This window comes from Calonectris borealis, chromosome 21 (assembly GCF_964195595.1).
Source record: "Calonectris borealis chromosome 21, bCalBor7.hap1.2, whole genome shotgun sequence".
NCBI classification, from domain to species: Eukaryota; Metazoa; Chordata; class Aves; order Procellariiformes; family Procellariidae; genus Calonectris; species Calonectris borealis.
This window is the reverse complement of record NC_134332.1, coordinates 2,473,877-2,495,023: the sequence shown is the minus strand read 5'-3', so window position 1 is coordinate 2,495,023 and position 21,147 is coordinate 2,473,877. Positions and strand designations below refer to the sequence as shown.

Below are 21,147 nucleotides of genomic sequence, written 5' to 3'. Positions count from 1 at the left end.
AACAATTTTAAGTATTTATCAGTTTGTTGATCACAAGTTTTAGCTTTTCCTGTATTCTTCCATCTCAGAAGAGCCCTGATGGCCAGCCTAGCCATTCTTGTGACATAGTGGGCAGCAGTTCTTAACTGTTGACAGTACCTGGTTCAATACTTTCTGCAGGTAGGGGGTTCCCATGCGATCAGCCATGTGTCTGTAGGCTGGGTGGGAGAGAAAAAATTTTCTCTCTGCAGCCAGAGCTGCCTGAATGTCCTTCTTGCCATCAATGTCCTTCTGACTTCTGTTGACTACACCAATGTAACCTGTAAGAGTGGGGTTAGAGATCAGGTGGTTGCAAGGATGAGAACGTAAATGGGATTCAGACTGAGAAGGAAGTTACCCAGCTGGCAGCATTGCAAAAGGGCAATTCTAGTGGCAACACACTATTAGGAACCAATTGGAAGCGTTTAAAACTAGAATTTCCTCTGAGTGGCCCAGGTTCTGATATTTTGGTATGCAAGACAAAAATGACTACGCAACTGAGAATTAGCTTATTTATTACTGTTCCTGCACAATCACAAGTGTACCCTAGTCTCATTCATTTGAGACTCTTCTGTTAAAGTCATCAGGACAGGTACTTCGCTATGGCTATACACAGTATATATCACAGTCCAAAATTATTTCATCTGTTATGCTATGGCAATGTCGTCTAGATAAGAGACAAGGGGAGTCTTTTAGACACGAGTTCCATTTCTGCAGCTTGCCTTATTAAAAGAAGGAAAGAGAAAGTAAAGATAAGAGCATAAGGTTATGCTTCTGCTAGGAGCAAATATCAAAATACAAATATCTAAAAAGTTCCTATTAACAGCATGACTGATCCCTGTTCCCCAACTTTTCTCAGTTCCAGCTCAGAACAGAGATGGCTTAACCATAAGTTGTAACAGATGTTCCAGGAAGGGGATGCACTGGAGGAAGGGGATGAGGCCAGGACACCTCACACAGGGAAAACAGAGGAAGGAGATCATGGACAAAGCATGAGGAAACATACCTCTACGAAGAGGAAGTAATTTATTTTCTAATACATCTCGTGCATCAGTTCCTTCATCCATAAGATCCAGCTTAGTGATGACTCCAATAGTGCGTTGCCCTATGGAAAAAAAAAATCAGAAACATACTTGATCAAGCAAACAAATCATGTAGTATTTTCCTCCGTTCACAGAGCTTACAGATTGCCCAGCTTGGCTACTCAAGGGCTCTTGAACTCAAACATTACAGTTCCCATCATGTTCAAGAGGCCATGAGAGCAAAAAGAATAATCGAGCTCAGTTCTCAGTTATATCCTGCTGAAACATGCACAAGCTATGCCACAGCAGAGAGGGATTTTAGTGCAGATTTTCCTACTTTTCTCCAGGCAGATGACGAAGGGAAGGGAAATCCTACACCTCTTCAGAAATGGGCTCAAAGGAAGAAAAGGGGAATAACAAAAATTCTATTCAGTAGCTGTTAACACTCAAACAACTCTCAGAAGAATGCATGTTGGTGAAGATACAACCCAAGACAACAGACAGGAGCCCAGATTAGCTACTGGGCTAATCACAACCAAAAGATAAAAGGAAAATCAGGCCACTGTCTAGTAAAGTCATGCTAAATTAAGAGATATTTACCTTGAGGATCCACCTCCTTCGCAATCTTCAGGGCATCAGAATTGGCCAAATCGGAGTTGGCTGGGGATACTGCCAGGATGAGGCAATTCTCTTTGGTGACAAACTGCATGAGCATATCTCGGATCTGAAACTCGATGTCAGGGGGCTGGTCCCCTACGGGGACTTTTGTCATACCCGGTAGATCCACCAAGGTCAGGTTCAGGACTAGACATAGGAAACAGGAGATGGCTCAAGGGAGTGCTGAGGTAGAAGTGTTCTGTTCATTAAGAAGTACCTGTAGCTTTATTGCCTCCAATATATAACCGGCATTACAGATGCACACACAAGCACACAGAGCTTTCTAGTTCCTTTTTGTTACTAATTAGTAACGACTAGCAACTAGTTCTTACGAGTCATGATTGTCAGTTATCTCATTACCCTTCCCTCTAAAATCACTTGTTTTCACACTGAAGGGGAACTGTGCCCTCAAAGTTCTTCCACGTACACTACACTGAAGGGGAAGGGATGACGGTACATTTTTTCACTTCATAATGAAGACTGGAGAGTCAGGAGTTGGTTCCGCTCATTAAGAGTTGTCCCTGGTATTGAAGGGCTCAGTCCTGCCACCCTTATTCAAGGGAGGTGCCTGTCAAAGTCAGCTGGGCCTTCTCCTGAAGGACTACAACATGCAGCCCTATAACTGTTTAATTGTCTTGCTAAGAGGAAAAATTAAAACTAAAAATCAAGCACAAGTTCCACCCAGCCAAATGCTATGTAGCACCGAGCTGCTGCTTTCCAAAAAATGCCCACACAGCTGTTCACATTCAAAGAGCTGGCAAATTTGAGACCATGTCACTCCCTTGTTTAAGCAGAATTCCTCCACTAACATCAGCAGCCTATGACATAGGCACTATCTGGAGAGAACTATACAAAGTATGTATTTACATGCAAACAGAAGGCAAGTGCTCTTCAAGAAAGCCATTCTCCCCATCAATTTTTTTTTTTGTTCCATTTATTTGCCCAGTAAAGCAGTATCAGAATGAAGGGAGAGACAGCAGCTCTTCACGGTAAGGCCCATACTGATGGAAAGGAACAGCCTCAGGAACAAGTTTCTGCACAAACAGAAATCAGTTGTTTCAAGGAGAAGTTCTGCTAGCAGATACTTCAGCTGGCAGACAAACCCATTTTAGCAGTATGGCTAAGGCTGGCAGTTTGATACAGCACAACCCAGGCACATGGAGAATAAAGTCAAAACCAAGCACACTCCCCATTTCATCTCTGTTCTTTCTGTCTTTACTTCATGACACAGCAACAACCCACCTCACCTATCTTCTGACTCAGACGCTGCATTAGGACTCACCATGGGGAGAGTAGACTCGAAGATTGATGGGCACTGGGGAAATCCCTTTGTTGGAGCCAGTAACACGATCCGTTTCAGCCTCAATCTCCAAACGGACCTCCTCAAAATCAGTGAATTTCTTTCCTTTGCAGTGTAAGAATTCACCATATTCTATTTAAACAGAAGCAGAGAGTCAGAAATAGTCACTGAAATCAGACAAACACTCAAAGTGTAATGAAAACATCATGTCACAAAGCAAAACAAAACAAAAAACAGTTGAAGGGATGAAGCCTAGCAAGGGCCTTTCCGGCTAGGACCTGGCAGGTTGGCACAGAAGTTACTGCAGTCACTATCTGATCGACATCTGAGAGAATTCACTTGAGCCCAGCATCTTCACAATCCAGCTTTTATCTCAGCAGAGGTGGCATACTCGCTTTTTTTCATTCAAGTAATAAGCCAGGACTTTCTCTGTTGATACTAAGCAAACTTAGCATGCACCTGCCTGCAGCAGTGGTGACTTCCATAGCTACACTGGGAGATGCCTTGGTACTCAGGAGAACTTGGACTAGGTCTGTATTAAAGTGCTGGGGGTAAATAATAATCCCCTTATGTAATGAGAACTGACTCAAGAGAGCAAAAAAAGCTGCCCAGAGGAAAAGGACCTGGGGGTACTGGTTGACAGCCGGCTGAACATGAGTCAGCAGTGTGCCCAGGTGGCCAAGAAGGCCAACGGCATCCTGGCCTGTATCAGAAATAGCAGAGTAGGGAGGTGATCGTGCCCCTGTACTCGGCACTGGTGAGGCTGCACCTCGAATCCTGTGTTCAGTTTTGGGCCCCTCACCACAAGAAGAACATGGAGGTGCTGGAGCATGTCCAGAGAAGGGCAACGAAGCTGGTGAAGGGCCTGGAGCACAAGTCTGATGGGGAGCAGCTGAGGGAACTGGGGTTGTTTAGCCTGGAGAAGAGGAGGCTGAGGGGAGACCTCATCGCGCTCTACAACTACCTGAAAGGAGGTTGTAGCGAGGTGGGTGTTGGTCTCTTCTGCCAAGTAACAAGCGATAGGACGAGAGGAAATGGCCCCAAGTTGCGCCAAGAGAGGTTTAGATTGGACATTAGAAAAAATTTCTTTACTGAAAGAGTGGGTCAAGCCTTGGAACAGGCTGCCCAGGGAAGTGGTGGAGTCACCATCCCTGGAAGTATGTAGATGAGGCGCTTAGGGACATGGTTTAGTGGGCATGGTGGTGTTGGGTTGACGGTTGGACTCGATGATCTTAGAGGTCTTTTCCAACCTTAATGATTCTATGATTCACTTGACATGGTTTTGAATTGGCTGGTGGTTGGGTCTTTTTGTGTGTCAGGCCTTGAATAGGCTAACCAACCCAAGAACCCTCTGTTTCAATTTTAAAAGCCTCCTAAAAAGTCAAATTTTCTCCTTACTGTAGGCAAGAGGACTGCCATGGACAGGTCAAGTTCGTCTGACAAGACAGGAAGGGTACCTTGACACATTCACTTGCCAACTCCTGGATGAGATCTTAACTTATGTTAAGAGGAATGGTAATGAAAATATCCTGCAAGTAAGTATCAAAACCAGTGAACTGCCCAGAAGACCAGCCACAGAACTCTGTAGTCTTTTGTCTTCAGATCCTAGTGTTCTCACACTGGGTTTTCAGTACATTAAATCATCTCGTCCCTTACTTCAGTAGATTATCAGCAGGGTCATCTGGCTTTTAGGTCTTACCCACTCATAAGAGTCACAGCTGCATAGGCAAAGGAAAATTGTGGTAAGAGTATGCATGGAGCCTTGCCTAGTAAATTAAAACAAAATAACTAAGAAGCATTTTGCTTCTGAACACTTAATACATGTTAAAGAGGTAGACCTGAAAACCAGCTGCAGGTCTTTTGTACTGGGGAAAATTCTTATTTTTTTTTTCCACGCTGAGCAGTGCCACTGATCAAATAAGACCTTTCTTGACTAAGACAGCAATCCAGCTGGACACACAGGGAAGGTAGCTCACATACCTGTGCTGGAGTTTACCAGCTGCAGGACCAGTGGGCGTCTAGTTACGATGCCAGATCCACGTGGCAGAAAGTCCCTGAAACGAAACAGGAAGTTTCAGATGAGTGAATGATTGTTTCCTTCCCTTTTCACAGCTTTTCTGCTTCTATAAGCATTCATGGATTCTAACAGTGAGTCTCAGCCATGGGCACAAAAAAGTTTAACGCGCTAAAAACCAAGTGCTCCTCCTCAAGGAGGATAAGAGCTTCTTGTTCTGAAGAAGCCTACACTCACAGCACATCCCCTCTAATCCTGTCTGTAACAGCTATAGCTCCTTCAGCTGAAGTTCCAAGCTAACTAACAAGCCCATTTAATACAGCTGTCTGTTCTTTCGAAAAAAATAATCTCTTTCATCAGAAAGAGAAGAGAAGTTGAAGCAGAGCCCGAAAACTAGCGTGCCTCCTTTTGACAAAATACAATTACCCAAACTACAACAAAATCACTCACACCCTGCACTTTGGGGCTTGAGAGAACAGCACATTGTTCCAGCATGCAAACACCATATGATACATCTGAAAGAATAAACAGCAGCCAAAGGCTTGCCTCCACCCAGGGCTTCTCCTGGCTAACTACTCAAGACACAAGTATTGCCAAGGCAAAAGCAGCAGCAGCTTCCTTCTATATTCGCAAGAATCCTGAATCTTTGTGTACTTCAAATCATTTCAAAGGAAGAAAGCCTTTCACTATCCTTCTCCAAATGCTGACTTAGCAGCCACAGCCCACAAGTTCTCCTTTGCTTTTTCTTTTTCCAAATACAAGTGCTTTGAGCAAAGCTAGGCACGCGCACTGCATCTGCCGATTACCTTGATAGTTTGTGGCCTGGTTTGCAAGTACTCAGCTGTTCACGTGGCTCTTCAAGAGCCACTGAGCATTTCTGAAAATATGATCCATTGCTTCCTTGCCTAGTAGGAGAAGCATCACTTCAAAACATGGTTCCTACAGCATGAATATAGTTTGCTTTGTTAGAAGAAGTCCTACCTACATTGCTTGGATTCTGGCACACAATCCTCCCTCCCTCAAGAGCTGTGGCAATGAATAATTTTGCTAATTCAGTAGTGACTAACTACTCTGAATGAGAAATAGAGGGCTTTCCATTTTGAGCATCTTGCTCTTAGCCCTGCATGAGCTTAACACTGACAAAGGAAGCAAAGATGAGGAATGAACTTTTGTTTTAACACATCATACAAGGACTTGAGCAGTTTTGTCTCAGCTCCTGGTATGGCCACTGATTCCCTATGTAATCCCATGCAAGTCCTACCTCTATGTATTTCCCTTTCCTCAGCTATAAAAGTAATTCTCCATCTGTGGGGCTGTCAGAATAACTTGATAATATCAAAAACTGCAGAGTAGTTTCAGGTGAAGGGAAGGTAAGGAGGTATCCTACAATCTCTAACACCTCAAATAAAAATATATCTCCTGTAAATTACTAAGTCTGCAGCAATGGGACCTCTTGTACAACTCTACCAGTTAAAATAAGACTGTAACCCATTCTCATTATTTCAGACTTTTCAGAAGTATAAAGAGTTAACTGGGGTTTGTCTTTCATTTGTTTTTCAAATAATACAGCTGTAGTTTTTCCATTCCAGTGGGATTAACCCTGGAATCTTTGAGGCATTGCATCATTTTAGCAGCTTTCTGCTGTCTCAGCTCCATTCCTATAGATGTCTGTGGTCAGTATGTGAAAAAGTCCTACCCTCGCATCAGTTTTTAGCATAGCAAATACATCTGAGCTGCACTGACTTATTTTTGAACTTACTGTACCTGAGAAAAAGGTATTCTATTACTATAGATTCCCTTTCTAGTACACTGAGACAATACTCTATAGTTATTGATCTCCAACTTGCAGTATCAAATCCTGCTTTACTGTAGGAAAAGCACCTCTTGCATTTACAAGAATGAGCCCTCTAGGAATTAAGTTTCCACTCATGTTGTGCTCCATGTTTTCCCGAAGCTTTCTGCTTTGGCCAAAATCCTGATTTCTCTGCTGTCCTTATCACAGCTAGAAAGGCAAAAACTCAGGACAAAGGTAGAGGGAAAACCTATGTGGCATCTGGGTTCCAGCATCATAAAAATATGATCCAATTTATTGTGCTTAATTAGTAGCTCCTGGGCTATTCCAAGGAAAAAACACTAAGTCCTCATAGAAGACAAGACAAATCCATCAGCCTAAATCAACAATCTTAGTGCTGCTTTAATTCTGAGTGAAAATATGTGCAATCTGATCCCTAATATCAGAAAATTAATGTGTGTTCTTATCCACAAACTATTGGGAGGTATGTGCAGTTCAACTTTTAAGTTTTTTCTATGCTTGACTCCTGTCAGGAGTTACAGCCAAAAAGCTTTATTAAAAAAACAATTGATGCAGTATCACCTCATTATATCTAGATTATTCCTATTCTTTTATTCACCTCCTTTCTTTCTACAGTCTCTTGGACAAACTCCTTCCTCCTCTGGCTAAGCCTTTCAAATCATAGACACTAAAAAGTACGTATTAGTAAATTGTGCGGCGAGCTGGCTGGGAGCCGAGGAGAAGGCAGCATACAGGAGTCTTGCCTGCCCTCTTGCAGTAGGCATAATAAATTGCTTCTGTAAATACACTACAACAGCAGAGCATGTGTGGCATGGACCACATGCCCAGCCCAGGTTTTGAGTCCACTTAGGAGCCAGGGGAAAGATCTACACACACATACTCCCATTGCTCCAGAAAGAGCAGCACAAAGTGATGAAATTAAGTCAGAATTGGGGAAATGATACATGAGATAAGAACAACCACATGCCAGATGACTTGGGCAGCCAAGAGCAGAAGGGTTAGATAAACTGGCTTATTCAATTCCATCACATGAGATGCTGGGGGGAAAAAATAGAAAGATGGAGTAAGTCTTCAGAGATAACGTGCTGTAAGGCTCCGAGTGCTGGAACGAGGGCAGCAGGGATTCCACTTGTAAGACAAGGCAACCTCTAGCATGACATCAAAAGCAGACTCATTATATACATCGCTATACAAGACTTTGTACCTGAAATATGTTGTTCCATTAGGTTGAGAGAACCAAACCCCTGTTCTCCTCCTTCACTTTGTATCTTAAGAACCAAAAATTACTTTTTTGTTGCTTTGTTTGTAACATGCAGAAGTGGCATGACAACATTTGAGTTCCTATGCTTTTAAGCAGGAATACCACACTGTGCCACTTCTTCAGGCTAGGCTTCATCCAGAAAACAGAGCAAAGTAGTAGCTAAAACAGACAGAGAAGCTGTATTCAGGGAATATAAATACTTAATTTGCTTGTATCTTTTTGCTTAGCTATTGACTCAAAGTTCTCTATCAAGATCTTGAGGTATCAGTTCTAGTAATGCAGTTCCAAGCATTTCATCAGCATTGGAAAACTAGGCTCAGATCAGCTACGTTCCCCAAACTGTCAGTTATTGGAAGACTTATTTATACATATTTCACACTTGTCGTTTATTAACTACTGCCAGAGGGAGGATATCGAGCCAGACACATTTTTGGTCTGACCAGTGATAGATCTCCTCTTCTAAACCAAGACAACAAAAAGAACCAAGGATGCAAATCCTGATGGGTCTCAGGCTGAAAAAGTTCAGGCAGGGGGGTGACCTGAAAAGGCATTTATTACTATATTTTGCATTGCTCACTTCTGAAGTGCTTACACATATTCTCAACTAGCTTCACAGCTACCTCAGGGCAAACCCAATCACATCATCCCTTCCAGTCTTATTTCTATTTTAGTATGCAGAGCTGCATTAAAGTACAGATTTGGGCTGAAAGCTGCATTAGTAATGCAATAGTGAAATAAATATTTGAGGGACAAAACACAATCTAGCAGTTACTGTAGAGCAACATTTGAACAAAATCCAAACATGTCAAAAACACATTAAGGCAATCTTGTTGTCATGCAACAACACATTTATAACCAGGGCACTGGGGACTTGGGAGTTCCCTATTTATTTTTTAAATTAAAGACAGACACTATGAAAAACCTCCATGCATTTGGTATCTTAGAATCCTGCAGAACAAAAAGGTGCTCTTAATGATACAAAAAGCACGTTTGCTTTATAAACAAATTTCAGAGTTCATTTAATGACTTGCACAGTACAGATGATTAGAAGCTAAAGGTAACATGGACCAAAGACATTTCCCCCTAGACTATTTACAAGATGCAGGAGATTGACAAACTGCTTGTAGCATTCAACATATATTGTATGGAAAAGGAAGAAAACGTTGATAGATGCAGTTAAAAAAGTAGGACAGATACCCATATGAAAAGTTTGGGACTTCCTGAAGAGGCACACATTGACACTTTCAAACAAGTTGCTTATGTTTATTCATTGCTACTACACTGAAGAAAATGTGACTATCTCTATTAGAAGAAGAGACTTGCATGAGCTGATTTTCTGCAGTAGGGCGACATTTCTTCCTAGAGAACACACAACATGCTAGTCAAAAAACAAACCAAACCTGTTTACTCTTTTGGTCAAACAATCGCTCTTGATCTGATGTTTTCTTTTGTTTAACAAGAGATAACTGGATCTTTGGAGAAGGAACTAGTCTTCCAGCATCTCAGTGATCCTTACAGGCATATTGTGCCTGCTTCACCTGCTTTGTTAGAATAAGTGCTCTCAAATCTGATAACACAGGAGAAAAGTGATTGCATGAGCAAGTCTGTCCCTTTGTGCTTTGCTAGAAGTGGATTAACTTACTGTTTTAGGTTTGTGCTCTAAGGCTTAGAGATTCCCTGTAACACTTACAGTGACATTAATTCCAGCAATATAGCATCTGCAGCTAACCCACCTATGATCTTTTGGCTCTGCCATTCCATAGTGGCAACCATATCTTCCTAACAGTGAAGGAAGGTAACATACCAACACCATTCCTACATATTGGCACAGACTGCAACCGCTTCTCAACAGATACTCTTCCACTGCAAGCATCAGCATTGTGCATTCCCCCCTTCCATCAAATTCAAGTGGAAAAGCACCTCTTCTCGCCACCGCCTTTGCATTGCATATAGACACTGGCTACTTTTTTTGCAGCTCACCACTTTAATAACAGAGGCCCCCTGAGGTTTGTCAGAAGATCATTATGTAGTACTGACCAAGAAATTTAATTTCAGCTATAAACACACCCATGAGAGGGGACTGCATTAATGCAGATCTTCAGAGACAGACCCAACAGAAACACTTTCTTTTTCCTCGTATGTTCTAGAAAACTTAATATGGCCAGACAAGAAGCCTTACTGCAATCCTTTATGTGGCACTACAAATGCATTTTTACAAGCCCAGCTCTCAACCCAGCAAGAACTCAATTTCAGAACAGAAAGATAGGTAGAAAATACACACACAGGGAAACCCAAGAACATTTGGCAGGTCACAGGACAGGCAGCTAGGACTCCTGGACTATAAAATTAATTTTGCCCCTAGTTTATTGAGCCTTATGAACAAGTTTCTCTCTTTTACTGCAAAATTAAGGCAGTTTTGCACCTTCCCCATCCACTGGTAACACATATTTCTGAAAGGACTTTGAGTCAAAGCTTTTTCATGCATGATTTTAGTCTTCACTGAAGTTGCAACAAAAGTCATCGGCAGTCAACAACAGATCCGAGTCCATGGAGTCCATCCGAGTCTCTTGTTCTAAATGGAAGACACATCAAAATGCTTCTACCACCACTTACTTTCCCTCCCTCCAGGGAAGGTAGAAGGCTTGCAAAGTTGTTTGTAGAGGGCTTTGAAATACGAATCTAGGCCCAGTCTAGATATACCAATACAGCATCCTTGCAGTTTATTGTCTGACAGTCCTTTGAGATTCTTGGATTAGAATGCACCAGAGAAGGTAAAACCTCAATTAAAAAGCCAAAACAGCAGCTTATAAAGACATAAAAGTCGTTCTAAAGAACAGAAGAGTGAACACCACCAGCTGATCATTTAACTTCAATTTGATTTCTTATCAAACATCTACAGACAAATAGGGTATTACGAGATGTGATTAACCCCCAGTTTGGATTATATTAGCTTCAGAAAATTAAGATTCACACAGCCTCCACAATTTCACATGGCTGTTTCTGCTTTTTAAATCCAGTATTTGTTATTTCCTGTGTTCTAGTGGGGGCCAGAGACAGCAATTCAATCAGAACTGCACTGCACAAAGCACTATGCCAATACACAGCAAGAAATACAGTTCCTGCCCCTATGGATTTTACTATCCAGTTACACAGTTCGAACCTGTTCCTGCTCAAGCTTCAAACTACCTTCATTTCATCTGTCAAGTCTTATAGTTGATCATTCATCATTCACACACATCCAGATCAAGAGTTCTTCATTACCTCACCATGGCACAATGCGTTACAAGAATCCCAAGACAATCTAGGGGTATTGGTACCTTTGACACATGACTCTTCTGATCATTGCACTGAATGGCAACATTCACATCTTCTTCATACAGGCTGCATTCTATGAATAGCTTATAAATCTCTCTGAACAGCACTTCATCTCACAGCACAACAGCTATGTTTTCAAACATATTCTTACTCCAAGCATGTGTCTCGAATCCTTAAAACATAGGCTGACACCTATGCAACACATTAGGCACAGAATATCTGCATGGCTAAAAATATTTACTATTAATCTTATTGACTACTAAAACAAACACCTCAGAAATGGTAGTAGCTTTCCACTTCTTAGAGACTAACTCAAGCCTGGTGCTCCTTCATAACAGACATCATCTAGTTCTACCAGAAGGTCGAAGTCTGATGCAGGAACTGCCCTTGAGAGCACCTTCCTGGTCTGATCCTTCAAGTGACATGCAAGTACATTCACAAGCAATTCTGTAACTCAGACATGGGGCAAGAACAAGGACAAATTTGTTCTTTCCTCTCCCAGGTTAACCAGAGGGCTGCATTACAGATTTAGACTTTCCTTTCCTGCTGACTTTGTGGCCTCTACGAGCTCTTACATTCCCTGAACCAAAGTGCTTCTCAAACAAAAAAAGCCAGACAGGCCAACATGAACAGCAAGCATTTAAAAGCAGGTGCGTTATGAACAAAAGCACCCATCAACCTGCTATTCTAACTGTTTTTCTCTGCCCTTAGCTTTTATCTTCCTTTCATGCTGCATCATGTGAACTTGGACACCAGTCCTACAGACTCATAATCACATGTCTCATTCCTAGGTAGCCACATTTTTTTCCATTAAGGTTAGCACTTTTAGACTCAGAGAAGTTTAAGCCAGCGGATGTGTGTTATTTATCTGCCAATCTCCACAGCACAACAGTGCACCATGCCTCAACCCACTGTGAAAGAGAGCAATTCCATAAGCACTTGGTATAATATGATTTCGTAGGGTGTAATTGGTACTGGTCACACAATGGATACATATAGAAATAAAGATCTATTGTAAGTACACCACATTCCAGCATACTGGCAATATTATTGTGCACAATGATTCATTATTCAAGAATACAATTGTGAAAAATAAATACAAGCAATAGTTCATGAGTGTCATCATAACATACATATTAGCAGAAACAAAAAAATTAAAGAGAAGGCTTCCCACTGCCTTGTACCTTGAGTTCCTATTTACAGTAGCACAAAGGGAGGTTAACACTATTGTGCTGACTTGAACACTTACAATTGCTTTAAGTAGTTCTGGCACTCAAACAGCATCTCCAACACCTAGCCATTTCTCCCCGGTACAGCTCTCCAAGCAGATCTCTTTTCAAGTTTGGGAGTTTGCTGTACATAAACTGAGTTGCCGGAGATTGTCTTACAAACTTCACAGGTGCTGCCTGAGCAGCGCAAAGCACAAATGCGAGTATAAGCTGGACCCATTTACAGCACACTTACTGGATAATTTGTAAAGAAGAGTCAGAGGGGATAGATAATGAACTATGAAGTAACTTCTGAAGTTTGCACCTTCTCCTATTCCCCTATCTGCCTTGAGTTCTTCTATTCCTTTGCACAGCACTGCAGTTGATACCAGCACAGGTCCCCAGCAAGTGTGAGGGGTATTCTGTCTGAGATGCCTTTATTAAGGTTTTATGCAGAGACTGAGGCGCTGTGGTCTTCAAATACAAAAGGACAGCAGCTATGCTAATTCACTGTAAGAAAAAAAGTGTAGAAATAGATTGTGTTACATATTCACACACACATCCTGCTCCAAACCCAACATAATTCTCACCACAATAATTGCCTTTCTGTTTTGTTTCCTCTGCACCTTTTAGAACTGACCAGAATGCCTAGTGTTCTGGAGCTCTCCTGCGTCTTTTTCCCCATGCTGTGCTCTCACTTTATTCAAAGTAAGAAAAAAGTAGTGTATTCAGAGAGTTAACATATGAAGTAAATAAAGCCACATAAGGAATCTACATTTACTGTAAAAGGTAGCATTTGAAAAACCATAATGACCCCACATCACCGGCTTTGCCAAAAAGACAGGAAACCTTTCAGGAGACTGCCCCCTCCAAGAGAATCCACCTCCATGGAAAACTGCATGGCTGGCTGTTTGAAAGCCTACATACAGTAAGTTTGGCGAGTCAAATCCAGTTCCTCATGAACGAGCATAATGGTGGGGTTTGTTTCACTGACATTTGGGACTAAACGATGTGCCTTGGAGAGACAGCAGCTGAATGAGCTTCCATCTCAGCCATAGGGCTTGTCTTCTCATCATGGGACACAGCACAATTACTTGGTCACTGATCTAGATATACAGAGGTGACAATCTCCAGTACTGTCCCCTCTGTCACCTTCTTGGTAATTTTTGGTAGAGCACAGATCTTATCTTTCCTACAGAACAGGATAAAGCCTTTTGCTACTGAAATGCATTGTCATATTTATGTGCTCTTGTGGGTCTCTGGGAGGACCCACATGCCTTGAACATCAAAAGTGTTTATTAAAAATGTGTTTCCCCCACTCAGAACACATTTGCTGAGTCAAGTGTGGGCTGATGGGGCTCAGAGAGGGGACAGGCCCTGTGCAATTTTCTCTCGCATCACTGATACTTCAGCTGCAGTGGCCATGTTAAGACTTCAGCCTGAAGCACCTTTATAAACACTGCTAAAGCAAAAAAGAAAGTGCATAGCAATTCTTACATGAACGCTTGCTTAGAAACAGATCTCTCCCTTACCCCTCCCAGAGCACACTAAATCTCTTCCAGAATGCACTAAATTCTGCTTTTCTGGCTTATCTCTGACCGCACAGACTGGTTCCCAAGAGTCATTACAGTCAGTGCCTTTCTCATTCACTCTTTCCACATCTCCCTTCTTTGTATCTCGCTCAGCCCCTCTCCTGCACATACCTCTATTGCAGGTCTCTGGAAGCAGTGGGATAAGATAAAATGTTTTTCTATTGTTTATTTTGATTTGAATCCTTTGGGCTGATTTTTCTGTGTGACACTCCACTAGCTTCAGGGTACATCAAAGTCTGGAAGACAGCTGTATGCATTATGCCAAGTCATGGCTGCCCCTCTGTGCACAAGTTAATCTGATGCAGAACTACAGAGCTTCACGGCTGTACCGCTTCCACAGGGCAAGAGACATCCAAGGAGGTCAGAACCATTCTTACACTTCAGGTATTACACTTTTATTCAATGGCCTGGGGGCCTGCCAGCCCACAGAGTAGACTGGCACAGCCAAGAATTTGCCCCAGGGATTTCTGCTGCTCTACGTCTATGGTAATTCCAAGGAAGCCCATGTACCCTAGCTTTATGCTTGGTAGACCTTACAGCAGGATCTGGCCTGACCTTCAAGGCGCACTATATATATTTTTTAGATGTTGCTACATTCTTCTGATGCACCCCTGCAAACTCACAACCAAGGGTTACCACATGCAATCAACTCACTGGCTGTGTTACAAAGCATAAAGCAAGAATTTCTGATCGAGCTGCACTCCATCCCTAACTCAGTTTACATAACATGTACTGAAGTCCCCATATGCACTGAGGGGAGACAGAAGCCCAGCAAATGGAATTTTTTTCCTTTAGAGAAGGTTACACAGCTCCTGCGCTACATTTGTAGGAGGGGAAGAAGAGAACAGACAAGGGAATACCTTGGGAAGAGGCTCAAACACACACAAAAGCATTACCATTTTTGCTAGTTTTCCATGGCGTGCTTTCCTCCTATCTAGAAATCTAAGCTTTCCCTCTCAGAGTCATTGCTGGGGCCTAGATGGGCAAGTACCTTTAGGACATTGGAGTCTGAAATACAGAGGTGTCGGTCAGCCCCTTTTGAAGAATCAGCACTAGAACCTTGCACAAGGGCACAGAGTCCATTCAAACAGACTCAGTACTACAGACCACTAGAAATATATGGGGTTTAGTAAGTATTGTTCTTATTTGAACCTGTTGATCGAGGTTTATGTTCATGCTTTGGTTCCTTCTCCAGCATCACAAGATTAACTTTCTTTTTAGAAAAAAAGGTTTTAAAATCATCACCCCCAGTCACAGGACTTCAGGTGCTGGGACTTTCTGAAAGCAGTACACCAAATATAACAGGGCATACAATAATTTCATCAGCAAGCAACACTTAAAGCCTGTCTGAAAGATCTCAGCTTCCCCCAGTCCTTGCAGACACCACAAATAGTTCTCAGCTCTTGCCTAGAAGAAGGTGTGCTAAAGTATGAGCACAGTTCATCAGCTTAGCCATCCTAATTGAAAAATCTGGGCAGGATACACAGTCACAGCTGCCTGTACTGTAACGCAGGCCTCCTTTCTGGCTATGAGTGACCAAGATTAAATTCTTTCCTTTTAAGTGCCATGGAGGGCTGTGACCCTGGGAATCCTGGCACACAACAACCAGGCACTGTTGTGTGACTCGGTGTCATCCCTGCTGAGGAAGCCTGCAATGGGAGCAGATTGGATCCACATGCTTCTGTCCCTAGTTGTGATCACTGACGAGATAGATAATCCCTTCACGGGCTGCTGCTCTACAATTGCAGTGCAACAACCAATCCAATCTGAGAGCCAGAACCAGGCCCAGGGGGATAATTCCCCTCCTACTTCCCTACATCATGGTGAAATCTACTTGTTTCCATAGAAACAAATCAGTTTGATGTCCACACAGCTCCTGCATCCCTCACTGCTGTGCATCAGCCCCAAGCTGCTGAAGCTGAGAGGTTTTAGGCAAGTGTCTACAGGTCAAGAGTTTGCAGGAGAAACAAGAGGTACTCCTGGCATACAAAACCGAGCATCTCACCCGAGATGTCATTTGCTTCAGTTCACCTCTGCTGTGAGAGAATTAATCAGGAATATCCTTCCCCTCCTCCATTTTGAGGGTTGACTTATCTGCGAGATCCCTCCCTGCTATCTTCCTGCAGATGGGTTAGCCCAGAATACGTGAGGATGTAGAACACAGATGGGAAAGGAAAACAGGGCACTCCACCACCTCAAGTGCACTTGTGAGACAATTTCCTCTTTGTATTTTTGCAGGTAAAAACTGTAAAGGGATTTTCTTGTTTGGAACTCTGCATTTTACCGTGGAGGATTATTTAGAGAGTGGTACAGCCTACAGTGCATTGCCTGATCTCAAAAAGTCACTGCCCATTATAGCAAATGCCGCATTGACTCTAGGCTGCAGCGCTGGGGAAGGAAAAAGTCTTGAGAGTAGAAAATTGCAGCACTGCTGCTGTGCAGCTTCCTCTGGGATCTTTTGGGTAATAGAAAATGAAGTCCTGGATCTTGCTTGATGCCTTGGGATATTCAAGGTAAAGAGTAACACAGCACTGATTCTACATGACAATACCAGGAACTCAAGGGAATAAGCAGCCTGGTGTATCCTGAATGAACATGGCAGTAAGGATTACACATTTGTGGAAAATGCAGCTTTGATTTCAAGAATTACAGTCCCAGGAGAAAGAAAAAAAGGCTGGTTTCACTCATTTAAAAAACCAAACATAACCCCAGATCTGCGTAGCAATACCAGGATTTAGGGGAAAAGCAACCACAGCACTGGCTGGGTCCAGAAGCCTCCCGAACCACAGGTATAAGAAATATTGCACTAGCATGGTGTATTCTCCACCCCAGAAACTGTAAGCCAGACCTTTCTGTCTGCCTTGCTGAATTTTCACTATCATAGCACGAAAACAAGTTTTCCTTTTGCTCCCTCCAAAGCATATATACCCTGGCAAAAAAAATGTCATGTAGATTTTATCTCCAGAATCTCCCTGCAACTTCCAGACAGTCTCTGAGAGGACAATACCAGGCATCAACACCACCCTAGAGCATCAAATTAATCTGGTCCTGATGGCAGTAGTGAAGAAACACAGTTTTTTATGGCCATAAAGGTAAACCCATGACCCAGCATCTTTGCTTCTCTCTTTCTCAAGCCGCACTGAGCTGTTATAATACTGCAGTAACACTGCTCTGCTTTGGCACAAACAAATCTACTGACATATCCTGGCTTTGCCATAACAGAAGGGTTGCAGCCCTGAAAAACATGACCTGTACAGCACCTGCAACTTGAGCTGGGAGAAGACAAAAGGACAAGCTGTACACTAAAACTCTGGGACAGGAATGACTGATGGGAAAGCACAGCCACAATAACACCCTAGGATTAACGTATGCTAAGACTGATGAGCAACAGGCTGACCTTGCTATTTCCCACCATCAGTGTCTTAATCTGTCCTAGCACTCTGGAGAAAGGCTGCAGCTCAGTCTAGACTAAAGGCTGTCCAGCAGTAAAGGGTCTCCTGTGTTCAAGGACGCCACTACACTGTGCAGCAGTAACTAATAGTCAAGCTATTCATCACATGGGGACTCTGGACAAAAAGGGGTTTATCCCCCCAGACTAAAAGATACCAAACACTCATGGAAATTATCATCTTAGATTTCTTGTCAAAACCCCACCACCCCTGGAGTCCTGGTATTTGCTGCAAGACCTAAGAGAAGAACAAACGTAGCTAAAGGCACATTTCATCACTGCAGCGTGACACTTTCTCCACTCCGAGGCAGCACTGTGTGCTAGAGAAGGAGACAGACTCCCCAGAGCCTGAATGCCCTAAAGGGTACAAACAACTGAACGAGTTCATTGGAAAAGGCAAAATCGCTTTGATGAGCCCACTAATACAAACCCAAACGGAAGCTGTAGGAGGAAAGGAGGTGGTACCTCAAACCATGATGTGCTATTAGTGGCCAGACATGGGTGGTGGGTTTAAAAAATTGAATGCAGATACCTTGATAATTTATCTTGGGTCAGTGGTAAGAGGCAGTGTGTGTTGTGGATGGGGAGGGAGGCAGCTTCCCTTCAACAGGCCAGGCAGGAAGGACAGCGTTCTGTGGGGTAACAGAGTTATGCCGCACTCGGGCATCCTGACCAAACGTTTGTCCAAGGTGTATGGCTGTCCTGCAGAGCGAATTTAAGATGCCAATTTATATCTCCGCTCTGCCTGGAGAGGTATGCAGGCACAGTGCCAAGCTCCTTGCTATGCATTGCACCTCTGCAGTTTCAGATATAATTAGGATCACCCTGGCTGGAAACATAGTGCAGAGGCACTGCTTCTTAAGCCCTTGAAGAAAAACCAGCAGACTGGCTGCTAACACCTCTAACGCAGAGCAAAGTCAGAGGCATTAAACTCTACCTTAAAAACCACACAAGACATCTCCATTTCAGGCTATACCAGAATGAAAGTTGGATCAATAGTCCCAGAGGAGATGAGCTTTTGACCTCCTGGCTGGTTCCAATGTGTCTGCCAAAGTCCTGTCCAACCAGTGGGACAGCACTTCTCATGCCCCAGCAAACATTTTTCTCTGGTTGAGTTTGGGCAATGACCATAGGAGGTGACAAAAAGGCAGGTTTATGTACAGATACACATCCACAGAGCTTCTAAAGGAGTCCAAGTCTTCATGGAAAACTTTTAGGGCTTAAATTCAAAAAGCAGAGGAGGGTCAAAATTGGTGTTGCCTATTAATGGGCACTCTGAATCTTTAGCAAAGTTGTGGCATAGTGACCTGGACAAACAGACCAGGGTCTTCCGGTCTTCCATTCCTTTCCCTGTTTTCCACAAGTAAAGGGTTTGTCTAAATTCCTTCCCCGGTATCTTTCCCCACCCCTTCAAACCAATACAATGATTTCTAATAACATTTGCTTTTGCCTGTTCAGGTGTCTAGTTTGAATTCAACTTTATCGAAGCAGAAGATGGCAAAATACCAAGTGCTAATGCAGTGCCTCACTTGTTCTTTTACAGTAAGTATTCTTTAAATATCATTCTTTCAATAGTCTATACAAATCCATTCGGGAAGTGGACCTCTTTCTCTAAGATGAGTTTGGAGTGCCAGGTAGTTTGCAGGCCTGGCGTAACAAACACATCTTGTATGAACAGGCATAAAGAGAGAGTAATGCCTAGGAAGAGGAACATCAAATCAAAGTAGCAGAGCCCAGAGGGAAGTATATTGCTGGGATCTCTGCTGAGAGCTGCACTGATGCAAAGAGGTGACCCGACTTTCATCAGCTCTGCAGTGTGACACGTCATGCACCAGTCCCTGAGGGCATTCTGTATTTTGGTATGTACCAACCTCCTCCTTACCTCTAGCTATAACCCCACTGCGACAGATCTCCTCTCAAGGCCACCACCATGCTCAGTCAAGTCCCAGCTATTCATAGAGGAGCTTCTATTAAAAGTAAAAAGCACAATCGGCTTAAGAAATAGCCAGAGATTACTCAAGAGATCACAGCAGCCATAAAGAGAGAAAACCTAACATGTATTAGAATCAAGGGGCCCCATCCTGACCCAGAGCAGTGTAAGTTCAGAATAAATCATAAGCAAGTCAGTGGAGCTAAATATCGGCGTAAAAACTGTGAGGGTTAGAGCTTTATTTTTTACTGGCTTAATTCTGAACTAACAGGTCATCAGGTATATTCCCCTGCTGACAAAGAATTGTTCCTGTGCTGGCAGGCAGGTGGCAAATGGACAGTTATTTTCATTATAAGCCCCTGTTTGTAGAGGTTTATAATTACCTGGATGAGGAAGAGCTCTCAGAACTGAAACAGCCTGTTAATTTGTTGTCAGAGCCCTGAGCCAGATCCTACATAACTTACTCTGCCTTGACACATGCAAGGGTGGCAGGAAGGCATAGAGGAGGAACTGAACAAAGACTTCAAGATTTTTGCTTTTTGGTACCTCTTGCCTTGTTCTAAGAAATTCAGCACAGCCTCCCTGGCCCTGGATCTCCGTTCTCAAAAAAAAAAAGCAAAAATAATAGTTTTTCCTAGTGCTCTCCAGGGTAAGTTAGCTCCGCTGTAAAAATATTTGCAGATGTTGAGAACCGACTACTCATCATCTCTGTAGAATTCTGCCTCTTGATGCTTTGAGAAAGGGTCTAAATGCAGCTGAAAAACTACTCTGAAATACGGCTGCAGTTCATGCTCAGCTTTTATACAGCTCTTCAGCCAAAATCCACAGCAGTATCAGTTTAATACCGGCTATGTCCTCTCTCAGGCATCCCATATACTACACTGGCCACTCTTACATCAAGACTGTCTCACAGCCACAAAATGACAGTCCTAGCATAGTCGGACAGGATCCCAGCAATTCTCATGTTTGTTACGGTAGCGTTAACTCTTCAGCCTTCAACACAGCTGCAACAATGCAACCTAAAGCCATAAGAGACAGGAAAGGGAGTGGTCAAGGGGACTGTTGAGGCAATACATTATTAAAATAGTATTTTCACCCCCAGAGACTCGAGTTCAATTCCTATTTCAGTCACAAGTGAGGAACTGGGTTTATTCCAAACCTCATTTTGTATAATTTATTATTCATTGTGACTTGCAACACAAGTATTTTAGCAGAGCTTACAGTTTTGGGACTAAGCCCTGATTTTTAGGAAGGGAAGAGCTGACAATGCAGGTCTTGGAAGTTTTGGGATCCTTTATACTTAGGGAAACAGCATCTTTTAAAGAAAAAAAAAGTACCCTCAAACATCCATGTTAGAAATTGATGTTTTCAATACAAAAGCTACACTGCTCTTCTGTTAGCTTAATTGCTGTGTCCAGGGCTCTAAGAAAAGCCACACAAGTCACAAGACTTGCAGAAAAGTGGCAGAAGTTGGCAAGTTTGCTTCCAGTCAGCAAGACACAGCTTGAGGAGCTTGCATAACGTCTGCTTCCAAGATGCTTCCAAAAGCATGTTATGCTGAACTGCAAG

The 21,147-nt window shown here is 42.9% G+C and overlaps 1 protein-coding gene across 2 annotated transcripts in view; it reads right to left on the bottom strand.

Annotated features, from left to right (window-relative positions):
• DNM1 (dynamin 1) overlaps nucleotides 1-21,147 on the bottom strand; it is a 70,049-nt gene that overhangs the window by 40,337 nt on the left and 8,565 nt on the right. For both annotated transcript variants that reach the window (XM_075170365.1, XM_075170363.1), the window contains exons 2-6: nucleotides 4,978-5,051; nucleotides 2,980-3,129; nucleotides 1,641-1,844; nucleotides 1,025-1,123; nucleotides 139-299 (exon numbers count right to left, since the gene is read on the bottom strand). In XM_075170365.1, coding sequence (XP_075026466.1) covers nucleotides 139-299; nucleotides 1,025-1,123; nucleotides 1,641-1,844; nucleotides 2,980-3,129; nucleotides 4,978-5,051 — 688 coding nt within the window. The remainder of the gene's footprint in view (nucleotides 1-138; nucleotides 300-1,024; nucleotides 1,124-1,640; nucleotides 1,845-2,979; nucleotides 3,130-4,977; nucleotides 5,052-21,147) is intronic.